The 12,698-nt window shown below is 53.3% G+C and overlaps 1 protein-coding gene across 9 annotated transcripts in view; it reads right to left on the bottom strand.

The window, feature by feature from the left end:
• SHANK2 (SH3 and multiple ankyrin repeat domains 2) overlaps positions 1–12,698 on the bottom strand; it is a 453,945-nt gene that overhangs the window by 24,935 nt on the left and 416,312 nt on the right. For 8 of the 9 annotated variants that reach the window (XM_059399020.1, XM_059399024.1, XM_059399027.1 and 5 more), the window contains 2 exons: positions 3,003–3,138; positions 2,381–2,461 (listed from right to left, as the gene is read on the bottom strand). In XM_059399020.1, coding sequence (XP_059255003.1) covers positions 2,381–2,461; positions 3,003–3,138 — 217 coding nt within the window. Of the gene's footprint in view, positions 1–661; positions 683–2,080; positions 2,090–2,380; positions 2,462–3,002; positions 3,139–12,698 lie in introns of all 9 variants that reach the window. The other variant, XM_059399036.1, reaches the window with a different exon arrangement.

Genomic DNA, 12,698 nt, shown 5'->3' with positions numbered 1-12,698 from the left:
GGCCATGTGACGGGGTCCACTCTGCACCCTCCCCCACCCCCAAAAGCAGTTTTGAAATTACTCTGCTTTTAGTTGTTGGGGTGGTTGTCTCTAGCAGCCATGTGAGAAATACCCCAGAACGTGGATGCTGGGGAAGGAGGGGCCCCGAGTCCATCGGGGCCCTCGTGGGGCAGGTGTCTCTGCTGTTCACAGCACGGTGACCGTGCCCCACCCCACGCCTGTTGGCTCCCTCCTCTTGCCAGCTCAAACACAGCATGGTGCGGCCCTCTGGGAGAGCCAGGGGCTCTGCTGGCCTGCTTTCGGCTGCTTGCGGTGAGAGGCCGTGGCCTGGACACAGCATAGAGGCTGCTGGCCGGTAGGGCAGGCCCAGCCGTGACAGCCCGAGGGTCCCACGGCCTTCCCAGTGATGATGGTGAGGACACAGCTCTGGGGGGACGCACAACACGCGGAGGGGCGAGGAGCCACAATGGGAGAAGCAAAGCAGACAGGACAGACTGCAACAGGACAGGGTCCGGAGCTGGGCCCCTCCGTGGCCCCGGCACAGGGAGGACACAACGCGAGGTCACGGCAGTCTAAACGCCACGCCAACAGCCACAGAGGGGTTCTTGTCCACAGGGTATGCGGGTGGGGGCTGGGGACAGACACCGGGCTCGCCCCTTACCCTTCTTCTTCCGGATGGAGGCTTGCAAACAGAAAGCGGAGCATGAGTCTGGAGACGGCGGCGCTCCCCGGGGGCCTGGCTCGGGGGCGCCTGACCCTCACCTGCAGCTCACTGGGGTTAGACTCGGAAGGCCGGGGTTTCTGGAGAGCTCGATTCATGGCTTCCCCAGGAACCCGGGGATGGGGTGACCTTCCCCACCTGACACGTCCAGCTGGTAAACCTGCTTCCTAGCCACGGATGAGGCACTGTCTCGGGGCATACTTTACACTGAGCTCCCTGCCCTCTGCCCGCACTGTGCCAGTGAGGCATGTGAGTGAGCACGGAAGCCGACTTCAGGAGCCCCACGACCCCGCATGGGGGAGACACGGGCCATGAGACACTGGGGCCCCTTGGAGGAGGTGGGGCGGCACGTGCTGTCTGGCTGTAACGGACAGGCAGCGGTTCTGCTGGCACCCCTGCCCCGGGGCAGGCCAGCTGTGTGGGGATGGTCGGGCTTTCCCGGCCAGCTTGGCTTGGAAGGACAGGATGTGGTCAGAAAGGGGGCCAGGAGAAGCGGGGCTTGTGGGGGCCGCCCGTTCCTGGCGGAGGTGGGCAGCACCATGGCAGGGGTGCTCGTTTCTGGAAGGCTAGGCCTCAGTGACTGCTGAGGGGTGATGGCTGGGAGGCAGCCAGGGCCGGGGAAGGACCGTCTGGCTGCAGTACTGCACCCAGTGTGGACGGGGGAGACCCCCCCCCCCCCGCCCCGAGAATGCTCCAAAGAAGAAGGGCTGCTCTGTCCTTCCTGGGAGGGAGGGTCCCGAATGTCCTCCATGAAGGCTGGGATCAGGTGGGACTGGTGTCCGGTTCAACACCAGTGAGGGGTGCTCAGATGTCACCCCGCTGGGTCTGCCAGGCCTGAGGGGCACGTCCCGTGCGCAGATGCTCCCTCTAGCACCTAGCGAGGGCCTCTCCGCATTCTCTGCAGAGTGAGCCTGTCAGCCCACTCGCCAGTTCCGTGTGGTCAGAGCCAGCCTCCTTCCAAATGTGTCCCTGGGCTCCATGGTGACGCCCAAGCATGACATTTAGCCAGCATCCAGGCAGCCCACACCGGCTCCAGGGTCCTCCCTCCCCCAGCAGCCACCAGTGCTACTGGACTCAGGGCCCACGACGTTCTGCATGCCCGTCCCTGTCTGTCCGGCGGGGACAATCGCTACAGCCTTCCTGTTCTTTGCAGACCTTCTAGAAGACGCCAGGAGCTCCCTACCCCCGGTGCAGCTTGCCAAGCCTGTCCGCCCCACCACTGTCTACGTCAAACCCTGGGGACGGAGCTTTCTGACCCAGCCGTGCACAGAGCACCAGCAAGGCAGAGTTCGGTTGGGGCTGGTGGGGGAAGCCTAGATAGCAGGGGAGCTGTTTAGGCAACACTGTAGAGCAGCTTACCTTTGTCCACTAGTGAGAGGCCCAAAAATTCAAAACAAAACAATGTTAGATGAGCCGAAAAGAGGAAAAGGCGGAACTAGTAACCACCCCCGAAGCCAGCAGGATTCCCACGGAGATGCCAATGTGGGAGCCGCCCACACACAGGAACCCGATGCCATTCCTGGGTTTCAGGGGCAGAGACCAGGGCAAGCAAGCGAGCAAAGGCCATGCATGGCCTGAGGCTGCGCGGAGGCTGGTCCCACTGCGTCCCAGGTGCTGGCGACAGCGCGGGGCGGGGCGGGCCAGACGGGCGACTCTTACCGAGCTCCTCCAGCTCCGAGGTCATGGACTTGGAGCGCAGGGTGAGGGCCGTGGTTGGAGCACGCTTGGGAGGCGGGGGAGCTTGAGGGGCAGACGGGAGAGACAGAGATGTGAGGACCCGGCCAGGCTGTTGCCTGCCCCTCCCCCACGCTTCCTGCACAGTCTGGGAGCCGGCGGCCCTGTGGGCAGGCGGGCGTCCCGCCGACGCTGGGGAGCAGCAGTGGTCACGCAGCGAGGCTCCACTTGGGCCGGGACCACCTGCCCTCCCTGAGCGAGAAATCCGCGGAGGGGAGGCCGGTTCAGCTCTGTCTGCGCTGTGCCTGCCAGTGACTAACGGGACTGACAGTTCCAGCAGCCTCGCAGCCCCTCCCTGGCTGCCACCCCCTCATCACGGCAAGGCCGTGGGCTTCGTATGTGTGCGGACGCCCCCCCAGGCCCTCGCTGCTGAGCACGGCCGTGCGTGCTGCCACCTGTGTCCGGACGCAAGCCCACAGGCACCTCCCTTTGCGGCTGCTTCCCCTCCTCCGAGAGGGCTGGCCCCCCAGCGGGAGGAGGTGTGGGGGGCACCTGAGTGTGTCCAAGCACAGGAGGCTGGAGCGCAGGGGCAGGGCAGGGCGGGCACCTTTCTTCCTGGCGGTGTCGTCCGGGTCGAGATTCCTGGTCACCGTGACCACCTTGAGCACGAGGTGGTTCCCTCCCTGGCGGATCATGTTCACGACTTGCCGGTGGCCGACCTTGACAACGTTCTCGTTGTTCACCTGCGGGAAGACAGGGGCTGTGGGTCTGGAGCCGCGGGGGCTGAAGGGAACAGCACCCACCCCTGGGCGGCAATAGCCCTGCCTCCGGACCGACAGACGGACGGACGGTCAGCAGACTCACAGCGTGAAGCCACTGTGGCTTTGGAATCAAAGCCGTGGGGGTTGCAGGCCCCCTGACCGTGGCTTGGATGGGGGCATCGCACCGTGCGGGGCAGTTCCCAGCTGCCGGCGGCTACGACGGACTCCGGTCTCCCCCGAGGGCACTGAGGTGCTCACTCTGGGCAGGGCTGGGACGAAATTCCTGGCCGCCAGACAGATTTCCAGGGTCCAGGGTGTGGCCCTACAGCTTTCCATTTTCACACTTAAGGGGAAACACTAATTGTTTCTCACATATTTGGGGAACACACAAAATGGCCCATCTCCTCCAGGTGCTCCCTCCTCCCTCCTCAGTTACCAGGGGGGCTGGAAAAGGCGTAAAAGCTTGGCTGACAAGGCACTGAGGGCTCCAGGTCCCTGCCCTGCTTATCCAGGGATCCAAGATGAGGCCCCCATCGTGGCCACTCAGGTGTTTGCTGACCTCCTGCCCGAGGCCCGTCTCTCTCTCTTTTTTTCTTTTTTTAAAGATTTTATTTTTATTTGACAGAGATCACAAGCAGGCAGAGAGGCAGGCAGAGAGAGAGAGGAGGAAGCAGGCTCCCTGTTGAGCAGAGAGCCCGATGCAGGACTCGATCCCAGGACCCTGAGATCATGACCTGAGCCGAAGGCAGCGGCCCAACCCACTGAGCCACCCAGGCGCCCCCCGAGGCCTGTCTCTTGACCTCCCTCTGTCCCCATGGCATCAGCAGGCAGAGGCACGACTGCACCTCCCAGAGCTAGGTCCCATGGCAGACCTGCTTTGTCTGCTCCCACCACTGCCCCGGGGCGGGTACGAAGACAGGCCGGACCACGGCCAGTACAGAGGGAGGGAGATCTCAGGTGTTGGGGCTGCACACCCCCGGCCTGGTGAACTGGCCCTGTCCTGAGGGGGCTCGGGCACCTGCTGTCCCCACAGCCCCGGGAGGTGTGCCGGGCACGGGGTGGGGGGAGGGCAGCACAGGGAGTGAACCCACAGGTGGTGGAGTTCGTGGCCACCCCATGCACTGTCCTCCGAGAAAGAAAAGCCCCCACTGCAAAGAACAATTGAGAAGAACCCAGGGCCCGGCCCACCCCACAACCGACAGCCCCGTGTTGTGCTTGCTCCCGCTGCGGATTCCCTAAAAACCTTTCAAGTGCAAGGTCGCCTCAGGCAGAGACGTCACCAGGCTGGGTGACTTCTCACCGTCCTCACACCTGTGTATCCAGGTCTGCGCACCAGTGAGGGGCGCACTCTTCCCGGAGCGCCTCGGAGCACTCAGCAGGAGGACTCATGGTGGGGGGCATGTCGCAGCTGTTCTTGGTGACAAATGACGCCCCTCCCCACCCCACCTTTCCTGTACGTGCCCCAGGGAAGTGACGTTGCTCGTTCCGTCATCCACCACTGTTGCTCAGAGCACCCACTAAAAGCCAGGACATAAGGGGTGATCCTGGCGGGCGGTCTGTCCCTGTCCTCTCTGCAGCTCACGTTCTCAGGGGGGTTGGCCACACCCGAGTCCGTGAACAAGTGTGACCCCGGCTGTGCTGAGTGCCACCTGAGCCAACTGGTCCAGGCAGGAGGGGCCGGGGAGTGGGAGCACCCAGGCACGGGCTGAGGGAGCCCCTCTACAGGAGGATGGGTGCCGGCAGTGCCCCAGACCCTGCCTCCGTCCATCTGCAGGGGAGTGTCTTTGCCTTCGGCAGTCCTGTCTGGCAAGTCCCAGGTGTTCCTCCTCAGGCGGGGCCCCCCAAAACAGAACTGCACTCCCAGCCGCCTCTGCTTCCTAGTGAGGACAAGAGTGGCACCTACTGTGGGACAGAAGGACTGGTTTCTCAAGCCTGCTCTGACTGTGGGCCTCTCATTCTCTCCTCTCCCCGTGCCCCCGCCCCTCAACCAGCCCCATCTTCCCACCCTGCTCTGGATGGAGTTCTTCTCCGGAGTGAGAAACATACCAAGGTCAGGGCCATGGGCTGTGTGGCTCTGGGCTTTTGTGGATGTCACAGGTGCACGAGTGAGCCCTCTGACAGGGAGGGCACACGGTGCCAGATGCGTGTGCTGTGCCACTACCCACCTGCCAGAAGAGCAGGCAGAGATGCAAGGCAGCACCGTTCAACTTGGAACCCATGGGACCAGGACCAAAGGCAGGACAGGATCCTCCGCTCCAGTCTCTTCCCCAGCACAGGGTGTGCACGGGAGCAAGCGCAGAGCCTGCTTTAGAATTTCCCAGCCTTTAAACAGACTCGAAATTCAGTTTATCCCATAACGGGGCTTTGGAACCAGCCACCGGCCCTAACAGATGCTGTGAACCGCGTGTGTGGGGACCAGAGCCACAGAGACTGAGCGGGTGAAATGTTCCCTGCTCCCTCAGATGCCTGGGTCGGCACACTGCGCAGAGCGCCTGAGCCTGCAATGCCGGACCCTGCCACCTGGGGGACGCGTGCGCCACAGCCTCCTGCCATGTTTGGAGAAGGTGAACGCAAATCTGGAGGCTCCTGGGATTGTAGTTGCGAAGAAACATTACAAACCACAGATCTGGTTAATGGCAGGGCATTCATTATTCTTTTTTTTTTTTTTTTTTTTTTTTTTTTTTTTTATTTGTCATAGAGAGAGAAGCGAGAGCAAGCACAAGCAGACAGAATGGCAGGCAGAGGCAGAGGGAGAAGCAGGCTCCCTGCCAAGCTAGGAGCCCGATGTGGGACTCGATCCCAGGACGCTGGGATCATGACCTGAGCCGAAGGCAGCCGCTTAACCAACTGAGCCACCCAGGCGTCCCGCATTCATTATTCTTATAGACAGACGTGGGGCCACATCCTGGGGGAGGGCAAGAAGCCAAGCCCGGCGTCCACCACAGTTCAGAGAACTTCTGTGAAGAACACAAAGACAAGCCTTCCTCTGCACTTTTGTGCTTTTCTAAACCATTGTCTTCTTCCACTCAAATGGTTATTCCAGATGGAAGACTCACATGCTCATGGCTTAAAGAGACGGGTCTACAAGGCTTGCTACAAAACCCAGAGGACGCGCCACCCAGGGCCCTTCTCACTCCCACCGCCGTCAGCACACTTCTCCTGCTCTAGCCCTGTGTCTCTCAACACACTTATGTAGCTGCTCCTTGGTGTTTACATTTTAGATGTCGTCTGCTGACACATCACTATGGCCAACGATGACCTTGCTCGGGGTTTCTGAACGGTAGTCATGGACCTGTAGTCATGGACCAGTTCTCTGTTGTGCAAGCACACAACGGGTGTATTGATGAGCATCCCTGGATTCCACGTGCTGGCTGCCGGCCACATCCCCTTCCCCCCAAACGTGACCACTGGATGTGTTTCCAGACATCACCGAGCGTCCATGGGGAGGTCAGAATCCCCCTCGGCTGAGAATCACTAATTCAGGTCTTTTCTTCCATTGCTCCCTCTCCTCCCCCAGGACTTCCACACCCGAGTTATAGTTCTGTCAGAACTCCAACTGGATCAACACTCGGGATGTAGCTCACGACCAGGCGGTATAGCTATTTGTAGCTAAGCCATGTAGTGTGTTATGATTACTTTGTTTTTTCCCATACAGCATGTTTTCCCTGGAGCGAAATCATTTTCTATTGTTTGTGTGTTGGTTTAATTTTCTATGTACTTAACAGTAATTCCAATCCAAATGCTTCCTAATTATGTAAATCTCTTTTCAAGATCTTCAGATATGTTGGGTATTTTGCTAAGTTTATCTTCTTGAAGAAATCACTCCCAAAGACTTCTGCTCTTCTCGGCACAGTGTGGGTTGGGTGTACTTTAATCCTGTGCCCCAGGATTCCTTTCCGTCTGGTCTTGTGTTGGGCTCACCTGAATCCCACAACCCCTGGACATATTGATTGTTACTTGGTAAAAAGCCTCATTTTTGGTAAAGGATATTCTCTAGTTGCTTCCCAATGAAGGGAATTTGGCAGAGATTTTTTTTGTTGACATTGTTTATTGGAAAATGGCTTTTTAAAAGGTATATTTATTTGAGAGAGAGAGCAAGTGTGGGGAGGAAGAGAGAGAGACTCTTAAGTGGACTCCACACCCAGTTTGGAGCCCAGTGTGGGGCTCGATCTCATGACCCTGAGATTATGACCTGAGCTGAAACCAAGAGTCAGGTGCTTAACTGGCTGAGCCACCCAGGCACCCTGGAAATGGCTTTATGTGCACACTTAACTGGGAGTCTGGGTACAAAACTGGAGGTTGGGGGGTAAGGTAAAGAAAGTCCCCGAGATCATCTCCTCTGTAGGCAACACAGTCTGGGAAAAAATAATCCCCTCACCCTGAAACTCAAACAAACAAGAACAACTCCATGAAAGCTCTGGGATGTGAACTGAGGTAGGCAGATTTTGGATGGGAGTGGAAAATTGGAAGCTTTGGGCCATGGACAGAGTGTAATTCGGGTCACCTGAAGCTCTGAAGGAAAATGGCAGGTTTTCTGGCTTAAATCAAGAGGACGGAATGTGGGGTGGCCACAGCTGTCAAAGTGAGGGGAGAATCCCAAAAAAGAGAGAGCCAGAGAACAGCAGCTCCATGTGCTATGTGTAAACTCCAGATCTCTGATGCATGTATGAACTGTGCCTGCACAGGCCTGACCAATACAGCTTGCAGATGAGGCTAAAGCGCCTGAACCTAAATTTGAGCTGCTCTTACTGCAGGCTGGACACTTTCTGGTTTGAGACTAACCAAGGTAATTACCAGTTAAAGTGCAAACATCAACACTCATCCAAGGAATGTAATAGAATCCAGATGGTCACAGCATAACCTTTACAATATTCAGGATATGGTGAAAACCTACTTGATCATCCCAGGCATGCCTAAGATGTTGGAGTTATCAGACAAGGATTTAAAGCAGCATTATAACAATACTCATCTCAGTATAGGAAAGTACACTCTTATTGCATAAAAGGTAGGAAATATCCAAGAAACAAAAATGTAAAAAGAAGTGAGAATGTTAAAACTGAAAAAGACAATGTTGTAAGTTAAGAAATGCACTGGATGTGCTTAATAGTGAGATGGATATGGTGGAGCAAAGAGTGAACTTGAAGAAACATCAACAGAATTTATCCAATACAGTGAAAGAGAGAAAGATTTCCAAAGTGAAGAGAATCTTAAGGACTTGTGGGACAATGTCAAAATGTCTAATATTTCAAGTCCTAGAAGGTAAGAATTTGGAATCCCAGAACAAAGAGAGAAAGTGGGTCAGAAAGAGAATTTTAAAAAAATGATGGCTAAGGGGCACCTGGGTGGGTCCGTGGGTTAAATCCTCTGCCTTCGGCTCAGGTCATGATCTCAGGGTCCTGGGATCGAGTCCCACATAGGGCTCTCTGCTCAGCAGGGAGCCTGCTCGCCCCCGGCCCCCTGCCACCTGCCTCTCTGCCTACTTGTGATCTCTGTCTGTCAAATAAATAAATAAAATCTTTAAAAAAAAAAATGATGGCTGAAAACTTTCCCAATCAGGTGAAGGACATACATTTACAGATTTATAAACTAAGTGAAGGTATACCTGGTGCCTCAGTAGGTTAACTGCCTTGCAGGATCCCAGGGTCCTGGGATTGAGACCCACATCAGGCTCCCTGCTCAGCCGGGAGCCTGCATATCCCTCTGCCCCCACACCTAGCCCTGCTCGCTCGCTCTCAAATAAAGTCTTAAAAAAAAAAAAAAAAAAACCCTCGGGGCGCCTGGGTGGCTCAGTGGGTTGAGCCTCTGCCTTCAGCTCGGCTCATGATCTTGGGGTCCTGGGATTGGGCCCTGCATCGGGCTCTCTGCTCAGTGGAGAGTCTGATTCTCCTCTCCCTCCGCCTGCTGCTCTGCCTCCTTGTGCTTTCTCTCTCTCTGTCAAATAAATAAATGAAATAATTAAAAAAATACATTAACAAAAACAACTCACTGAATCCCGAACAGGGTAAGTATAAAGAAAGTCTCACCCAGGCACATTACAGCTAATCTGCTGAAAGCCAAAGGTAAAACGGGGAACTCTTAAAGCAGCCAGAGAAGCACGACACATTCCTTAAAGAAGAACAGTGATTTCGATGACCATGAACTTCACATCAGAAACCACAGAGGCAAGACTGTGGATCCTTTTAAACTGCATAAATAAAACAACTGCCAACCTAGAATTCTATATCTTCAAAGAGTGGAGGTAAAATAAAACATTTATAGATGAACGAAAACCTTGAGAATTTGTTGCCAGCAGACCTGCTGTTAAAGGCAGTTCTTCAAGCTGGATGGGAATGATATTAGATCTTAGAGGCCTGAGGATATCAGAAATGGTAAATACGTAGGTAAAGTATTAAAGATAATTTCCCCTCTTATTTAAAAAATAGATGTGACTGAGGCAAAAATTATGTCTTGTGGGGTTTACAATGGCAGTAGATGTGAAGCCTATGACACTGTAGCATACGTGAAGGCAGGAGTGAGACACACACGCCTACATGGTTGCAAGGTTGTTATATTTCCTGTGAACTGTGCAGTATGAATTCTAAGTGCACTGAAAAGTGAAGGATGTATATTGTAGTCCCAGAGCCCGCCACTAAAGAGAACGTAAAGTATGGCAAAAAGGCGGTATATTACAATGGGGTTCTAAAAGTAGTCAATAGGGGTGACTGGGGGGGGGGGCTCAGTGGGTTAAGCGCCCGCCTTCAGCTCAGGTCATGATCTCAGGGTCCTGGGATCGAGCCTCGCATTGGGCTCCCTGCTCAGCGGGGAGTCTGTGGCTCCCTCTGCCCCACCGCCCCCTGCATGTGCAAGCACATGCTCTCTCTCTCTCAAATAAATAAATCGTAAAACAATAAAAATAGTCAAATAATCCAAGAAGAGCAGAGGACAAGAGAACAGATGAACAGAAATAAACTGGTGGGCCTACACTGAAAGGCACTAATAATTACATTAAATGTGAACGGGATAAAACTAGGTAAAAAGTAGCGATTATACAAATGGGTTACAAAGAAAGATCTAATACGCTGTGTGTGCACTTTAGGTACAAAGACACAGAGGCTGAAAGCAAACACAAGGTTTCCCATGGGCGGAGCGCCTATATTAATATCACACAAGGGAGACTTCAGCCGCTTTGAATAATAGTTTGGCAATTCCTCAGAAAGTTCAACACAGAGATATGAGATGACCCAGAAACTCCCCTCCCAGGCCTATTCCCAAGAGAACTGAAGACAGGCTCAAACCAGTTCCTGCACACAAAATTTCCTGGTGTTACTCCTAGCAGCAGAGAGAAGGGGAAGGGGGGGTGAGGAATGACTGTCAATGGGAGTGAGAGCTCTTTCTGTAACAAAATGTTCTAAAATTAGACTGTGCACATGGTTGCAAAATTCTGTGGATATACTAAAATCCACATTGGGTGCCTTAAATGGTTGAATTTTACGGACATGGATTATATCTGGATAAAGCTGTTATTAAAAAAGATAGACTTCAGGAAAAGAGTATTACCAGAAATGAGGGATGCTTCATAACGCTATGAGGGAATTCATGACAAGGACAACAGTCACACATTTATGCACCTGTTCACAGGGCTTCCGTATACTGAAGGGAAGTTTGATGGAATACAAGAACTGGGCATCTCTGCATTTAATACAGCAGGACACTGACTATGCCTTTGTATTCAGCTGGACAAGAAAATCGGTATAGAGACATAGATGACCTGAACAAACATCTTGAACTAATTGATATTTATGGGATAGTAACTCCAGAACACACATTCTCTGGGCCACATAGTTCTAGTTTGGAAAGAATTTTGCTTCAGGAGTTTAAGGGTATGCTTCACTTACTTCAGTTTCCCCGTTTGTTATGGGGGGATCTATGACCCGATCATGTCTGTGGAACCTCCGTATGCTCCCTGCTTTCCACCCAGAGGCTGGAGAGCCCTGTCAGACTGCTTCTCTCCTCCAGGCTGAGGTGTGCTGACATGCACTGTTTGTGGCTCTGTCCTCACCTCCCACACTGGGTCCCTGGGTGGAGGCTGGGGGGGGGGGGGCTTTTCCATGGGGACCCTCCTGCCCTTACATTCTGGAATGCCTCCTTCAACTGTGTCTTGGCCATTCATTCCCTTGCTTTACTTTTCTCTTGGAGGCAACCTTATTCCTTCCTCCAATTTATCTTTCCTCTTTAATTTCCTATATCTTCTCTTTCTGGGAGATTCCTGTCAGTTTTCTCTTACAGTTCACCTGTCAGAATTTTCATATCTGCCCTGGTATTTCTAAATTCAAGAGCTCTGATTTTGTTTTGTGAATGTGATTTTAAAAAGGAATATTTTTTTGTTCTAACTTAAAGGATGCAATATCTCCTCTTATCTCACTGAGCACACTCATGGTACCTTTTCATACTCCTATTCTCCCTGCATGATCTGTCTCCATCTCTTCTATGGCCTGTTTGTTTGGGGGTCCATCTTCTGTATTAATTTTTTTTTTTCCATAGGAAGCAGAAAAATACTTTAGGCCAAAAGATGGCAGAAATAAAAGCATCCTGAAAATACACTTCAGCATAATTCCTTTGGGACAAATACTCCCTGTGATCATGCCCTCCCACTGACTGTGCCCCTGGAGTCTCACGGACTCAGGATGGTTTTTAGACACTTCCCTAACTCCTGTGTTGCGGGCAGGCCAGAGTCATTTGTCAATCCCCAGGTTCCAAGGGGGAGAGCAATGTATTTCTTGAACAAATAGCACCCTCTAGATCAGAAGAGTGCACAAACATTTTGTAGAGTCAGCATACTTTAGGTTAAGCAGGCACAGAAATCATTAAAATGTAAAACAGTGACAGGAGTGGATACCATGTTGTAGAATAAGATATTCACAAGTGTGGACGTGTAAGCCAGCTGATGGCCAGAAGAGGTGAGTCAGAGAAGGTGTGGGTTCGGAGGTGATTTTGCATCTAGAAGAATTCTCTGTGGCCGCAATGAGTGAGCACCAGGGAGCAGGGCTTCCTCCTCAAGCCACTGTTACTTGAGGTACCAGATGGTTCAAAGAGGGTGGAGTCAGGCCAGAACTACAATCCGCCAAAAGACAGCACAACTGCTAAGATAAATAATGAAATAAAACAAAAACAAAAACAAAACAAAACAAAAAAACCGGGGCACCTGGGTGGCTCAGTCGGTTAGACATCTGACTCAATTTCGGCTCAGGTCATGATATCAGAGTTGTGGGATCGGGCCCTGCATTGGGCTCTGTGCTCAGTGCGGAGTCAGCTTGAGATTCTGTCTCTCCCTCTGCCCCTCCTCGCGCTCTCACTCTCCCAAATAAATAATAAAATATTAAAAAAAAGAGAGCATTAAACCAAATAGGTCATCAGTGTGGTGATGATAACTCCCCGGTGGGGCCCTTAGGGATGAACCAGGGCACCAAGAAGCCAAAGAAGCCCCAGAACACACTCACCAGGACATGGGACACTGCGAGGCCCTTTATACCACGGGTGCCACCAGAGCTGCCAGCTCTACCCTG

The sequence above is a fragment of the Mustela nigripes genome, chromosome 1 (assembly GCF_022355385.1).
Source record: "Mustela nigripes isolate SB6536 chromosome 1, MUSNIG.SB6536, whole genome shotgun sequence".
NCBI classification, from domain to species: Eukaryota; Metazoa; Chordata; class Mammalia; order Carnivora; family Mustelidae; genus Mustela; species Mustela nigripes.
This window is presented reverse-complemented; position numbering and strand designations above follow the sequence as displayed.